Source organism: Aulonocara sp. 'chitande type north' Nkhata Bay, linkage group LG14, assembly GCF_057382095.1.
Source record: "Aulonocara sp. 'chitande type north' Nkhata Bay isolate Kocher_YH1m ecotype deep benthic linkage group LG14, A_spYH_male_GT1.1, whole genome shotgun sequence".
In the NCBI taxonomy this organism is placed as follows: domain Eukaryota; kingdom Metazoa; phylum Chordata; class Actinopteri; order Cichliformes; family Cichlidae; genus Aulonocara; species Aulonocara sp. 'chitande type north' Nkhata Bay.
The window spans coordinates 22,887,884-22,904,769 of NC_141357.1; the positions used below are offsets into that span (position 1 = coordinate 22,887,884).

The window sequence follows — 16,886 nt, forward strand, 5'->3', positions numbered from 1 at the left end:
TTGTCAGATGCCCAAACCACCTCAGCTGGCTCCTTTCGACGTGGAGGAGCAGCGGCTCTACTCTGAGCCCCTCCTGGATGGCTGAACTTCTCACCCTATCTCTAAGGGAGAGGCCAGCCAACCTACGGAGGAAGCGAATTTCCACTGCTTGTATCCCCGATCTCGTTCTTTTGGTCACTACCCACAGCTCGTATAAGTTCGTATTAGTATAAGCACAGTACCAAGGGCTCAGAGAAGAGCTCAAGAAGATGTGGAGGGTGAAGGTAACAGTGGTCCCAGTGGTAATTGGAGCACTCAGTGCAGTGACTCCCAAGCTAGGCGAGTGGCTTCAGCAGATCCCAGGAACAACATTGATCTCTGTCCAGAAGAGCGCAGTCCTAGGAACAGCTAAGATACTGTGCAGGACCCTCAAGCTCCCAGGCCTCTATATAGACATGACAATGACTTTGCTGTATTCAAATGGCCTCCACAGCTATCTGATCTCAGTCCAAGTGAGCACCTTTGGGATACAGTGAATCAAGAGATTCACATCATGGAAGTGTAGCCAACAAATCTGAAGCAACTGTGTGATCATCTCTGTTGAACATTTCCAGCACCTTGTTGAATTTATACCATGCAGAATTAAGGTAGTTCCGAAAGCAAAAGCAGACTCAAGCTGGCACGAGCAAGGTACTTAATTTGCAGGAAGTATCTACTCAAAATTAAACAGCTTAAATCATGAGTGACATGCTGAAGACAGGAAAAAAAACAAACGCAACAGAAAAAGTAAAGAAAAAGTACAACCCCAGCTCCAAAACAGTTGGGACTCTATCTAAAATGAGATAGTGTCCCAACAGGATAACTCCCGTTTAATTCACAATATTGCATATTGTCTCGGTTGGTATGTTTTCAATGTTCTGTTGTCGATAAAATGCAGGTTTACGAGATTTGCAAATCTTATGTTTTTATTTATATTTTACAGTGTCTCAAGTTTTTTGGAGTTAGGATGCAAAAGCTAGACCAACGCGTATGTTGACATTTAAAGACTTCAACACTTCCAGCTGTTTTCAGGTCTCCCAACAGCCTGTTTGAAATAGTACTGTGTTCTGCCACTGATATCTGAATGAAAATAAGTGAAGCAGAATATTATCAGAATATTCTCAGTACTCTCAATGGTTCTTTCCCAGTTGGCCGCAGTGAGCACATGTCTTAAGCTCACATAGTCACCATACCAACAAATATGTTTCTTACAGGTAAATGTTGTATTAGGTAAACTTCATTACATTTACCAATACCCGCTCTCACATGCACACTTGCCATATCTATTTTTCTGTCTCTGTCTTCTTTCACTGTCTCTCTGCCACTCATTTTCTCTCTGTGCTATGCATCAGTTTATTGCTGACATGATCTGAAGTAACAAACCAAAACAGCAAATGTTTAAGTGAAAATTCATATTTACAGTTTTAGAGTATGTTGGGTTGTTTTTTTTTAGTTTTTTTTAGGTTAACCAGTTTCACCAGTTTCCTGATAGCCTAACAGCTGCACTCTATGTATTATGTATTTACTCTACAACCTCAAGGTTTTCATTAGCCAAGCAAAATCATCATTATATACCAGTCATGGACTTGTACCATCTATTTCAAGGTTTTCTGTTTGTGACTTTGTTGCAATTTAATAGTCAATTTAAAAACATCCACCGCATGACCACTTTGAAGAAAATTTAGAACATATGATTTTTGACTTTAACATTTTGGGTAGGAGATAGAGCATGTCATCCACTAATCAGTCAGTAGTTCGATTTCCAGTTCCTCTGGTCTGCATGTCGGAAGTGTCCTTGGGAAATATGCTGCATTCAACATTGAGTGGTTTGGAAAAATAAAGTATCTGAAATTATTAAACTACCATATGAATATGTATGCGAATGGAGAAATGTGGCTTGTAGTTTACAAGCTTTAAATTGTCAGTAAAACTATAAAAGCAGTATGTGAATACTAGTGTCTTTAATGTTTGCCATAATTAAAATTTTGCTACTTTAAAGTTTGCCAATTTAAATTAGAGTAACTACTTTTTAAACTGTTTGAATAACTACATTTTTGTACAGTAAGCATAAACAAAAGCATGGATCACTGAGCCACATGTTATTGATCTGTGGACCAACATTTTGAGGTTGAGTCACTTACTAGTTTGGTCCTATACTGTTTGCTGGTAGCAGCCTATACAGGAAATTGAGCAGTATATGATCTTCTAATGATAACACCTTTAATTGTGACCACTGGGTGTCACTAGATATCTCTGATCAATATCTCTGTTAAAGCTGACTTTCTGAAGTCTTTAATGTATTCACTTTCAAATGATGATGTTAATCCTTTACCGAGCTATGCAAATTTCCTTCTTTTTAAGCTTCCGGAACGCAAAGCTAGTAAATGTGTTTGTATGTCACTCGCTATGGAGCAAGAGTAGTCGGTCTCTGGGTTGCTCCCACAGAGGACAGCTCCAGCGGCAGCCATCTTGAAAGTGGTGGTATCGCCCTGGCACAGTATGTTTCTGTCTGAAGGCGTTCCGTCTGCTTCAGAATCGCAACGTTCCACGTCTCCGATATTTGTCTCTCCCTTTTTTCCCCACCATCTTTCTTGCCTTCCCCTGTCTCAGCCGTGCAAATAGTCTCATTTGCAAACCTAAAAAAACAAGTGTGTGGATGAGGGGTGGGGGCTGAAGAGATGAACTACCAGCCAAAGAAGTTGTCCCCCCTTATAGCACATACACGTCCTCCGCCCTGCACCCTATCGTCTCGTTATCCTCCCCAGCTCATTTGAATAAATTAGCACCCCTTGGTGTATTTTGTGCATGCGCATGTGCTCGCATGCAAAAACACACACACGTGCACGCACATTCACACTCATGCAAACACTTAGCAATGCAAGCGCGGTACGGTAGGATGGCAGCCAGAATTCTATGTCCTGTGCTTTCCCGTCATGCAGACACATGGTCACGTACGCACACATCCTCTGATGTGCTGATACACTTTAACGCATCTGCTACAACAATCACGCATGCTCGGTTTAAGGCAAATACACTCCATTGGTTGGCAGCTTCCTATTAATGTACTGCAGCATGGTGGTGTGTGATTCATATTAGCCTAATGCAGAGGCTTGTTCACACAAAAAATGCATGCAGATCCAGTTATCCTGCTTTAGCACGCCCGTTAACTTTGACCATATTCTGAACTGCCTCTTAATGTAAACTGTAGTTTTGGTATTTTTAGATTCTATTTTCACTCTTCTAAAGGATAACTCCTTCAACTGACCCATCAACAAATGACCAAATGCAGCTTTTCCCTGATCCTCAAAACATAATTTAACCCCATCATTTGTTTTCCTGCAGTTCTGCTCATTTTGATCCCTGTGACCTTGCATCAGGCTTAAGCAGCAATACCATGTACCCCTTTCCCTTCTTAATTCTAGCCTTTCTAAGGTTTCATTGGGCTGAGGGGCTGTGCATTAATACTGGATACATTAACGCTAATATGATCCTAGCATGTAGTCAGGGCCTGAGGGGAGCTGTGATTGTCTGAACATTAACATTAACATCGACATTAACTCATCTGCCTCACTCTCTGTCTGCACCTTGCCCCTCTCTCAGCCTTCTCTGTTTCTCTTCCACCCTCCTCGCCCAAACTCTCTTCTTCTCTTTCTCTTAATACACTTGCTTCCCATTTTCTTCCCTATCTCCGGGCAGCGATGGAGGAGTGATGGAGATGAGTCACATTCTGCTGTGGTTTTTAGCGGTGTGGTGGCAGCCTGTCCTGGATCCTGTCCACAGTGACAGCCACTAGAGCTGTCAGGGAGCTGCTTGCTTTTTCTCTGGCCTGGCTGGCCCGCCTCAGCCTGTCAGTCTCCATGATGATCACTGGCTGACATACAGTATAACCTGCTTGGTGTTGTCAGGCCAGCTCACATCAGCCCCTTAACTAGCTTGCCACACTGCCTTTTGAAGTCCTGGCGGAGACTTGAAATGTTAGGATAGGGCAGATGGGTGAGACGTGTGTGCAAAAAGCTTAGTTGAAGTGTTAATGTGTTAGGTGCTGGTTTAGGACAGCAGGAGTATTGAGGCTCAGAATACATGATCCAGAGGCAGATCATGTTTTCTGAGGGCTGTCGGATTTCTCAACAAGCGAGCCCATCTCACTCACAGTGCACTCTAGGCTGTAAATGTTCAACTAGCGAAATGCATAAAGCTGAAAATGTACTCACATAAGGACATATCGGGATACACGGAATATGAAATAAAAGTGCCACTGTGCACTCTCAACAAAAATTCCTTCTTGTTGTGTGGTGTTTGTGTGTTCATATTTGTGGGTCTGTGTGTGAGAGAGAGACAGGTTGCGTGGGTGTGTGTTTCCACCTGTTACATAACAGAGAGTGGAGGCACAGTGTGCTTCCTTGCCTGCCACACTACAGCGGCTCTTCAGTGGGAGGGAGAGAGGCCACAGCTTTCCTCAGCTTCCACAAGTAGCACTGCTTTTGGTTAAGACACTCAGAACATCACATTGCACCACCGAGAGACACAGAAAGAGTGATGGCAGAGGTTAGAAGGGAGTTCTTCACGTCAAGTAGAAGGTGATTGATGTTAGATGAGTAGGACAACTGAGTGGACTCAAGTGGGGCCTCTGTGGTTGGTCTGAAATGGGTAAACAACAGTAAGCCAAGCTTGTGCTGACTAGTCAGGTGATGAAGTAAATCTTGTATGAGAATGCATATTGGTAGAATTTTTTAAGTATTAAATACATAATGGCCTAAAATTATTTCGAACATTTTTTTTAAGAATATCAACTAAAGAATGTGGTTCAAAACATGAATAACACTTATCAGTAAATCAGTCAGTGCATGTGACACTACATCAGCAGAGGATCCATTTAGTTGGACAACCAAATTTCTGACGCTGTATGTTTAGGTTGTGCTGAGCTTCAGTGTAAATTTATGCAAAACATGATTTTGTAACTGCAAAATGTCTTACACTGCTTTATCCTTTTTCATATCTGCTGGTGAAAGTAGTGTGAAGTCATAGTGTGCTGAACAATGGTAATCGTATTTTTGAAATGGGCTGCATTTATATAACATTTTTTAGCTTTCTTTGGAGCAAAAGATTGAGGGGCAGTGGTTATGTTCAGTGTCTTTCCCAATGACACGTACTTTAACACGCAGTGTGGAGGAGCCATGGATTGAACCAGCCACCTTCCCACGACCAGTGCAACCTCCTGAGACACAGTTGCTCAACTTGGTTATGGCATATGTATAACAATTCTGTTTTACTTGTGATTTTAATATGACAGAATACAACCCTGTTTTACAAAAAGTGTAGCTAAAATGTTAATTAAAAGTAGAAGTTAATCATTTACAAATCATTTAAACCCCGTGTTCAACTGAAAATTGGAAAGAGGTGACATCAAATGTTGAAACTAAGAACTTTCCTTTTTCTAAAAAACAGTTTTTGAATTTGAAGGTATCGATGTCTCATGAATAGTGAGGTTAAATCCAGAGTCTTTCACAAATACAGATGGTGAGGGGCACAATGCTCTGTGAATCACTGCCTGGGTAAATAGTTGAACAATTTAAGAACAACACATGTTAATATAAAATGGGAATGAATGCTGGCACTTCATCATTTCCATTACTTATCATAAAAATATTCAGATAATCCAGAGAAGTCACTGAATGCAAGCAGCAAGGCCAAAAACCAGTACTAAATGGACAAGAATTTTAGGCCTGTCAGAGACATAGAGACAGTGAAACAGTTTTGTATTTCTACAGTTATAATCTGTACCTTAAGACTAATTACTGCAATAACTTAAAGTTACTTTTGTGCAGTTTTTTGATGGCCAAAAAGTTGGTGTCTTTATAGTGTCTATGTTTGGTCAAATACAAAAGGAAATGAGATAAGATCTCAGAGTTAAAGATTTCACTTTACTTCAGTTAAACAAACAGTATTTAATACACATATAAACCATCACCTCTGTGATTCCATGTGGCTGGTTGATTTTCTCTGGGTCCTCTGGAATACCACAGTTTAAATACATGTGTATCTTTAAACTGCTATTTTATTGTTACAGTGTTACAGGGAAAAAGTAACAATAAATCACACACACACACACACACACACACACACACACACACACACACACACACACACACACACACACACACACACACACACACACACACACAAACATGGTATAGATAATAATCTCATGTGTAAAGGTGCCATGAATGTAGAGTGTTATATAAATGCTATTCATCCATCCAGGTTAAGACAATGCTAAACAAATTGGCTTCTTAATAAAAGAATCAGACAGCTGAACCGCTCTGACTGTAGCTGTTCAGCTGAAAACTGCTAAAAATATGAAAAGAAAATACCACAGAGGCCCCAAACTGTTGAGCAACCGAAGCCCTACATCAAGCAAGAATGTGAAAACATTTCACTTTCATAACTGCGTCAGATGGTCTCCTCAGTTAGAGATTGTTGTTGAAAGAAGAGGTGATGCAACACAGTGGTAAACATTCCCCGGTCACAACTTTTTTCACAACTTTTTTTTGCTACCATGCCATTTAAATGACTTGGTAAATACACCAGCTTAATAGCTGTAGTTAAGATGAAAGTATTGGACCCCTCTTTCAGAAACACCTGTTGTCATAAACCAGTAACACCAACTTCAAGTGCAGCTCCTCAGTGTGTCTGAGTGTTACAGTGAGAGAAAGGCGCATGTACACAGATTTGTTTTTTAATGAGATATCCATCAACGCTGTGGTGAGGTGTGGTGTAGAATAATATCAGTCTGCTGTTCAGTATCAAATGTGACTTCAGCGCCACCACTGTTGGTAGCTACATGCAGGTGCGCAGCGCACATCATTCCCACTTTCCTCTAGTAGGATATGGAGGCTGCAGCTTCTCTGTTCTCTTTTTCCTCCTCCGGGTGTGGAATTTGCGCTTGCCAATGGAGTTTTCTGTTTCCCCAATGCCACAACTGATCCTGTGGAGAATTTACTTTTACTTTCTAAGTGCACCAGTGTAACGACAAAAAAAGCGATTCATGGAAATTCTTAGGCTGATTTGCATGGGAAATCACGAGCATTTTCATTTCGATTTGAAGTCCCTTGCCTGAAAACCAAATTTGAATGACTTTGAATTTTGAAATTTGCACTTGGAGCTCCATCCCATCACCGGATTAAAGAATCTATTCAGTGCGCGTAATACAGCGGTGCCAGTGGTTTTCGTTTGGTCCCCATTTAGTACTTATGGCTCACCTCTCCACCACGGCGCATCATTAGGATACCGGGGGTGGGGCAACGGCAGCCTGTCCCGGTGAGGGGAGGAGAATACAGGGAACAGAGGCGGTACTTTCTCCGCTGCCTCTTTCTCGGCGCTGGAGAGTGTGGGACCAGGGCTGGAGAGACCGCCGGGGAGCATCAGCAGAACCAGTCCAGCACGGAGCCTCGCCTGGCCGACCGCTGCGCCGTGCACTCTTCTTGGGGACTGCACAAAATTCCTGTGAAATATAACTGCTTTTAATGGCATGTGGCTTGTAACTTTACTTCTGCTGTATTCTTTGCAAGAAGGTAGGCTTGAATTGTGTCTCTTCAAGTGTTGCTCATCTGCATGTTGCCCCCTTACCAGTGCAATGCTGAAGTTGTCTGTGCATGTTTGTTACGTTGTCCGGGTGATGAATTGTGCTGGACTAAACGAATTAACGTCTAAAACGAATGACTCAAACTCCAAAATTGCCGTTAGAGGAAGAATTGTAACTTTTTTTATGTTTGGCGAAGATGCTTTCCTGAGCAGCCATGATTTTTGGAAGAGAACATGATGGCTGATTCATCGCACGTCCTCACTGTGATTATCTGATGATATTATTAAAATGATAAAAAAAAATTTGGTTCAATCGGAGAATAAAATCAACATGCCCTGCCGTCGGATGACAGTAAAGAAAAAGCACAAAGATCTCTGAAGTGAACACTGCCTTTCGTTGAGATGAGAAAGATAACGGCATTTGCATTTTGCATGATGAATATGTGGAGGTGTCGTGAATATGGAGGCTGTTGAATAGGAGGAGAGGCTGATAAGGATCTGCAGGCGCGCGCACGGATAAAGGGGCGACCTCGAGCGCTGCTGCTGGACACAGTTGTAGACTGTTTACTCGCAAAAGTCCAAGGAGGCAGAGGAGTTTAATATATTTACTGACTTTTTTTTTTGCTGTCCCGTCGAAGCACAAATAAGATGATAGGGTGTGAGTTTGTGTGCGCGAGAATGCGCACACAAGGAGCTTAGGTGACATGGGAGCGGGGAAGAAGCGGGTCCCTAGAGGTTAAAGAATCTTTTTTCTCAGTTTTTCTTTTTGAATGAACACTGAACTATTGCATAAACATCGTTGTGTGCTGATTGGATGCGGGTGCGAGGCAACAAGGGTCAATACGTTTTATGATAGACGTGTGAACTGGGTATTGACCACTGGCCTTTAATTTGCAGATAATTTGCCCCAGTTGGATAATTAAAATACGATGCCATATCTTACCGTTTATTTTCTTTGGCAAAATATAGGAGTGTCAGCGTGTGCAGGCTCGGTTGTTATCACCCCTGGTCTAATTATTCATCCACCATTTTCTGTGGCACCAGATTTCACTGATTGGCTTCGCTCTAAATACTGCAGATACGAAGTAATGATTCATTTTTCCCTTTAAATTTAAAAAAAAATCTTCTGTTGTTTGTCTACTAATTTCCAAACACTTCATGAAAGCCACACAATGAAATAATGTGTTTAGTGTTTATAGTAAATGTTCTTTCGTTCCTTTACGCACAGGTCTGTAACCGAATACACGTGATTCTAAACCATTTTAATCTCACAAATTAGAGAGAAGTTGCAAAAATGTCTTTATAACTGTGGGCAGTGCGCCTGTTTCATGCTCATGCCAGTCGCCATGATTGGCCTTGGCAGTGCCCTCTTTCAGGCTGCAGCTGCGGCGAGGGCTTCTGTGCTGTTTTTGTTATATGTAATTGGATTACAGGGTCTATTTCGATTATACAGACTGTACATCGCCCTGTCCCGTGACTGAACGAGATGTGAGTGTGTGCCTGTGTGTATGGTGGAGGGGAGGGGAGGAAGGGTTGGGGGCTGCAAACAGCCACTGGAGCGGAAAGAGTGCTTGAGATGGGAGAGATGTAGATAACGCGGTGGAAAACAAACTTCAATTTTTCCGTTGTTTTTCCTACGCCATGTTCCCATCGTTTTGCACGATCCAACAGTGATTTGTTGTTTTATGGGGTCGCTGAGTGTTTTATATATGTTTGATTTTTATAAAATAAGGGAAAGGGTAGGTCTATTATCATACATGCATATGCATTAGTACTGCGTATTTTGCTGGTTCGGCCGCGCCTCCTAGAATGACACACAATTTGTCTTTTTTATTTTTTATAAACATGATTATGAGGATTCGCTATGTGTTATGATATTTTGCGAGATGTTTAACTTTATCGTTTCTTTCTTTCATTAATTAAACATTCATTCAGTCACTCTTGGCTGTTGGTTTGGCGTCCCCCCCCCCCCCCCCCCCCCCCCCCCCCCAGCACACCTGCACCCATGAGTGCGGAGAGCAGGGGGAGAGAACAGGGATAGACAGATAGATAGATGGATGGATGGATGGATGGATGGATGGGGGGACAGAGGCAGAAGAGGGAGGGGGAGTACAGCCATTCTTCTTTGTCATGATTTGGGAGGCTGCTTGTCATTTTATGGAAATAAGATTGAGACAAACACAGCTGAGGGCTGTGGGGGAATCTTCTGTCAGGCCTGACAGGCCATAATAGGGCCCGGGAAACTGGAAAAGGGAAGCCATATTGCAATTAATACATTTAAAAAGAACTGTTAGAAATGGGGCACACGGTACAGAGTGGAATTCGAGGAATTTCGATCAGTATTTATACAATTTTCAAGGAAAACGCCATGTAGTGATCGACATGGACGCGGACTAAGCTCTTGCTATAATTATTTCATCAATTAACATCTTTCCGGTTTTATCCAGTTTTGGTCGACAGGCCTCCTGCAACACACACGTAAAATTAACCGTCTGCATCATGCTGTTCCTCCCACATAGCTACAAAACACGTTGACTTATATATTATTTCAGAACTTTATTTAAACGTGTGTGTTTCTCTTTCTTAACCTTGAGACTCGAATGCAGTGTGTCCCTATCTGCTTTGTGTCTGAGCGCTGTGATATTAAATGATGCCACACTTTTACTGTCTTTACATTCTGACTTGGTGTACGACATATAAAGAGTGTTTCGACACAAGTTAAGTATGGAGAGTAGTTTGGGTATCTCCTCTGGGTATCTGCTAGAGGATCACCTGTCAGTGTTCTCGCCTTCCTTTGGGACACCTTCATATTCTTGAGAGCGGCCTGACCCGCTGATGTGCGCACACCGCGGGGCTGTGTGTAAATTTGGAAACAAAACAGTCACCGACTACTGGAGAAGTGCTTGGAGGGGGAGCCCTGTAATTGCGGTATGAGTCAGACTCTGGTGGCTTCTCGGCTACACCCGCACGATGGACTCGGATGTATTGTTTCTGGACTGGAAAACTTAGCGGCTGATAGAAGTAAGACGCCATCTCTGGAGTTGTTTATTCTGTTTTAATTTATCGATTGATTTCTTCACACACACACACACACACACACACACACACACACACACACACACACACACACACACACACACACACACACACACACACATATATATATTACTCCAGAATCGTGGTAATGAAGGACATTCAAAGGTGACCTTCTCCTTTGGCACCCCTTCTGTTTTTTTTAAACCCCTCTAAACACAACATCAGAGGTTATTGCAGTCCGGCCCGACTGGATTTAATTATATGGCTGGAATTCACTTTCCAGTCTATCTGCGACGCACATGTCAAATATCACTTAAATTCTTCCAAGTCACACTTGAGAGCTCCGCGTCTAATTTTCCCGGCTCTGCCTACACAACTTTAAAGTGTTGTCGGAGACACACGGCTCAACAGTTTAAAGCTGTAGGACTGCGTGTCATATTTGGCTGGTTCACTGTCAAATGTCGCTCTGCTCACGTCCATCCGAACGAGCCATTCGGCCTCATATTCAGTCTGAACATTGTGCCATTTTGTGTACTTTGAAACACATGAACCTCGTCGACAAGTTGGTGCGAGGTCATAGTTTCAGCATTACCTGGGGTCTGGACTCCAATCCAAATGATTTCGGTGATCTTTGCTTTCTGTTAAGGATGATGAGGGTATTTTTTAAGTAAACAAGTCACACAGAGATCGACTTTGACGGCTTACACAGGTTGCTCAAAGTCGTGTCCGGTAGCCCGTTTCTCCCACAGAAAGCCATGTCTCATGTCTTAGGACATAAGTAAGCCCCAACCCCAAAATAGCAGTGAAACTACCACAGTCCATAGTAACAATCAACTCTCTTTCACTCCGCCTCTCTCTTGTGTTCTGCTTACTGACAACTTATGGTCCTGTGTCTGAGGGAGAGGAGAAAAAAACACATCACCACAACTCTGACACTCGCTTCAACAGCGGAAATCATCTTTTTGAAGTGTGAGATGTGAATTTTCAAACACCGAAATGGCTGCCTAATATTTCACTGACACTGCATAAGTTGTATGCAGGGCCTTTAACCCCCCACCCCCACCCTGCACCTCAGCGCGCGCGCGCGCACACACACACACACACACACACACACACACACACACACACACACACACACACACACACACACACCACCTATATTCAATCCAGAATTTTTCTTTCTTTTATTAACTGCAATGTTTAATGAAACTATATGAGACACTGTTAATTTTCTGACTGCACACAAAACTATACTGACACATTGCCATGCAGCAATAATGGATATCTTAATCTAAACGAGACCCTCCTCTCCATCAAACACGATCGTGTCTTTTATGTTTTGCTTTTTGCATGCATTATCACTGCAAAGACTTGCTTTGGCTATTATTTGACCTGAATGGGTTTTGTGGGCCGTTATCTGTAGTGCTGCATGGATCGCAATATTGAAAATCTACTTGCAATTAAGAATGTATTTATGTGACTCTGCGTGTGTCTGTTTTATGGGGAGAAAGAGTTAAAGAGGGAGGGAGAAGGAGGAATTTATAGCCCTGTTTCTCTGTGCACGTGATGGTATGAATGTGTGTGTCTGAATAAATGTAGACGAGACAGAAAAGGCTGCATTATGCATAGCGGTTCACCATAGGCAATATTCTGGCTTCTCCAGCATACATATTCATACACCAGTTTTATATCAACTGCAAAAGCATGGAAGGAATGTGCAAAATGTATTTAAGTCTATTGCTGAGATGGACTGGAGTAAAAAAGAACCATCAAAAGAGATACATGGACAAAAAGAAAAGTAAGAATTTAAAAAGGGGGCAAAAGGAGAGAACAAATGAGGAAAATATTGAAGGGTTCATCCAGCAGGAAAGATTTTTCACCCAAAATCACTTTGACCTTCTTCATTGTAATCAGTGCATCGAGGCTTGAAGAAGAAAATCAAAATACTGTTCATGAATGAATGAGTGCTGCTTCCTGGCTCCTTATTCCTCTGCTTGGGAAAAAGAAAAAGAGAGCCTGGGGCAGTGAAAGGACTCAGATAACATCTGAGGTTAGATGTTACTCAAATAAAGAGGAAAAGCAAGATTGTTGCACCCCATGTTTTTATATGTCACTTTACACAAATTATTAACAGTTTGTTATAATATTTGATAGAAAGATATTCTTCTTTAGTTTTCCAGTAGTTGTCTGCATTTCATTGACATTTCATTGAAGCTTTGAATTGGAAGTTAGTATATAGTATGTCATGGATCGTGCAGTATAATGCAGCTAACTGCTATTTGTTTAGATCACATTAATTCCTGTAATTCCTGTCCAATTTGAACATCTCACCTGTCAGATATCCTAAAGAGGTCAAGTCTCCAGGGAAGACTTTACTATTGCCCAACAGCAAACAAGAGCTCTTCGCCATATGTCTAATGTATCTGTGTGATACCCATGACCAGTACAGAGTTACTTTTGATAAGTTTAAAGCAGACGCTTCATTTTGGCAGCTATTATGTGTATGTTTTTACTGTTCTGTACTAAGCTTTAAACCATTACTGCCATAAGACCCTTGGTTGCCACTATCATCTTGATGGTCTTTTCTGCTGGAGGCTGTCATTTTTGCAGTGAAGGCCTGGGCTTGCTTTCATGTGTTTTTGCACGTGCGCATGAATGTGTGTGAACTCAGTGACCTGGATTTATACCATAGAATAAAACAATTAGCCCGTTCATCCCATGCTACTAATTTTAAGAGGTTTCCCTCTAAATTTAAGTGAGTTGTTTAAAAAAAATTAAGCCACCTTTGTTGATTCATCATGATTTTGATTTTTTAAGGTTGGTTTATACTTGAACAGGATATCTTGTATCAAAGCTTCACTGCCTAGGGTTCAGGAAGCTCATAAGTGTTCATATACCAAATCTCAGAAGTTGGGAAGTTAATAAATGTCTTGAAAAGGAATAAATGCCTCTAAAGGGCTTCATTTCATGTGTTCATTTATTCATGCAGCACCTTTTTTGGAAATATTTACCTCTTTGACCCTTTAGAAATGATTCAAATACAGCAATCAAAGAAAACCACCACTATATGAGAGTATACCTGTTGGCAGTTTGGGTATCTATCTATCTATCTATCTATCTATCTATCTATCTATCTATCTATCTATCTATCTATCTATCTATCTATCTATCTATCTATCTATCTATCTATCTATCTATCTATCTATCTATCTATCTATCTATCTATCTATCTATCTATCTATCTATCTTTAGCTTCCCCAGATTAATTAAGTAATTAATAAGTAAAATTAATATACTGAACAGAAGGAAAGGTTATAGATTCCAACTCATATTGTATTCTATATCACCATCTTTGTGAAAGTCCAGCAAAGTTTTGGTGCTTAAAATAAAATAACCAATATTTGAAAGCAAAAGTAAATGGCAATAATATTAATAAAAACAACAACAACAAAACTAAAGAGCAAGAAAAAAATGAAATGAAATGAAGCAGGACACAAACTGTTTGTCTCCTTTGATTTTTTGTGATACGCACCAGTGCCACTGCTCTTATCTGGCATTGTTGCTTTCTTTCAGTCAGGACTGTTCTCTCTTGGTGCCCACTGCTGCTAATACCAATTATATTTAAAGCAACTTGAATACTAGAGTTTTTCCTGACTGCCACCAAGCTGTAATTTGTTGGTGTAGAGGTGAAGCTCAGTGAAACAGCTCTACTACAGGAGTCATAGGAGTTTAGAGACTTTATACAAACAGTGTTGACAAGGTTAGGCGTGGCATTTCAAAATGGAGGAATAGTCTTCTAGTCATTTAGATCTATTTTAGCCTTTACAAAAACTGTTTTACATGGCAGTCAATGTTCCAGCATCTTTTATTTGTTCTACACCTCATTTTTAGATCCAAATTCATTCACTCATCCTAATCTTTTCCATTTAGTGGCCAGCCTCATATGGCCTCTGTCTACAAGGCCACAAACCTAGAGTTATCTTTCACTGTTGATTTTTTTTTTTTTTTTTTTTTTTGCAGGTACTATACAATGAATCTCACATTTGAGGATGTGTGAGTTTCTTGATTCTCAGAACAAGTTGTACTTGCTCTCTTGCTTTGCTGCGCATCAGAGCCTCACACTTTTTTTTCTTGGCTTTGGTTAGAGCCAGTTTTTTCTTTTCTGTGAAAGTAGAAATACACACTGTTGTATAAAATATTCAGTTTTCTTGCAATTTCCTGCATGGAATAGCCTTCATGTGTTCAAACAGATATATTCTGATAAGTTTAAGAAGAAAGCTATTTTTTAGGTGATATAAATTAGCCCAACAGTCTTTGCATTTTAGGGATTTTTGTATTAAATATTTAAACAGCAGTGACATTCCTAAGGACACTGCCTTTTAAATGAGAATATAAATATTTTGTAAACATTTCATGTGCACTGAAACTGGCTTGTTATCAGGAGTTTGGGAGACAGATCAAACCTTTGTTGTGAGTTTTTCATGGATAGTAGATTGTCCTGCTTAGTAAGCACCTGTTGTTGAAAAGTGGTGCTCTGTGGGGAGGAACTTTATAGCATGGGTTTCCATGGCTGAGTAGCTCCTGTACAGATAATGTAAAGGTTCCTCAGTACTTTTGTCCACATAGTGTCCATATGCAACACATACTGTCAAACATTTCCACTAAAATCACTTCATCCCTGCAGCTATGAACTCAAATGCTGTTTGAGTTCATTTGGTAAGACTTTAAGATTAAAGACAACTATGCTACAATTGTGAAGTGCGAGGCGTGTAAGTAGAAAAGCACTGACACGCAAAGCAGGCTATGGTAAACTTAAGGTGAGCTGAAGGACAACATTAATGTTATGATGGCAATAGTGAACAATTGCGTAATTATGAATACTTTTTAACCAATACTTAGTACTTTATCATGAAAATATTTTACTTCCAAATAGTGTCACCTGCTAATAGTTTTCTCCTTATTTTCCAAGTATGGCAGCACTTCTGTGTTTATCCCCAGAAATACATAGTGGTGCTCTCCGTGGTGCTGAAAGTGCAGATCAGTAAGCCTAGCAGCCTGTGAAAGTGATTGACATGGATTCAAACGGTAGCATGGATTGAACTTGACCTAAATTCAGATTTTTGAAGAGAGGATCTGCTCCAACAATGACTATCTCCTCTCTGCCGTGCTTGTACACACATACATTTACAGTCACACGCTCTGCACATGCACAAGTGATCGTAGATTTCTGCTGTTGGTTGAATTTGGCATCAAGAGCGGAGGCAGTCATTTAACATTAACCTTTCTCTATCCCTTTCACCTTACCACACACTGAGATGCACGCTCGGTCACTCAGTTGCATCCGAACACCTTTGCACCTGAGAACCTTTCCCCCAACCAGCCACCCATATCCTGTCTACAATATTGCGCTCCTGCCTGGCTCCCTTCCGCTTCACACCCACACACGCATGGAAAAGAGGGAAGTCGGACATCAGCCTCCCACAGCAGTGCGATTACAGAGTGGATAGACTATGTGTGTGTTAAATGTGAAAGGAGATTATGTGGGTTTAACTCTCTGTGTCTGGCATACAGATTTCAATCATGTAACATCGCCTTTCTTTAATGTGGCAGGAAAAGACAAGGTTTATGTCTTTTGAGGGGTATCTGGAGAGGGAAAAGGAATGATGGGAAACAGAAAGAAAAGGAGGAGTTATCGCTTAGATAAGAGAAAGGAAGGCAGGTAGATGCATTAGGTGGCAGGCAGCAGACAATTGAGAGTGAAAATCACCTTACGTCAGTTCAGGCTAATCCCTGCATTTTACTTTTGAGCCTTTTCTCATGTGACCCATCCTATTTATGTCATGTTATTAATGTCATTACATGTTACTATTTATACTAGACAGAAAAGATACAAAAATAGCCTTTATAACATCCCTTCCTTTTTTTTTCTTACCATGCATTCAGATGTTAAAAAAGCAGCTAGTCAGCCTTTGTGTTTCATTTTATAGCTGGCTGCTAATGATATCCATTGATATAGAGGATCTGTAAAAATTAGAGCCTAAATGACATTGGATAGTGTCTTTATATCTCCATTGATAGCTAACACCCTATTTTCTCCCAGCACACGGAGAATTAAAGAGACAGGGCTAATCCAGGCATTGTTGACAAAATCCAGGAAAAGGGATTAATTAAGTATCATTGTCTGAGAAGAAAATACTCTGGCTTGGGGCATAGCGTCTTCCCCTGGCCTCCAGCCAAGCCGAGCTCAGCAC

General features: G+C 41.0%; 1 protein-coding gene across 1 annotated transcript in view; it reads left to right on the forward strand.

Moving 5' to 3' along the window:
- The first annotated feature begins 7,295 nt into the window (after positions 1–7,295).
- dscaml1 (Down syndrome cell adhesion molecule like 1) overlaps positions 7,296–16,886 on the forward strand; it is a 99,820-nt gene continuing 90,229 nt past the window's right edge. Inside the window, exon 1 of the mRNA XM_086261608.1 lies at positions 7,296–7,589. Coding sequence (XP_086117734.1) covers positions 7,547–7,589 — 43 coding nt within the window. The 5' untranslated portion in view covers positions 7,296–7,546. The remainder of the gene's footprint in view (positions 7,590–16,886) is intronic.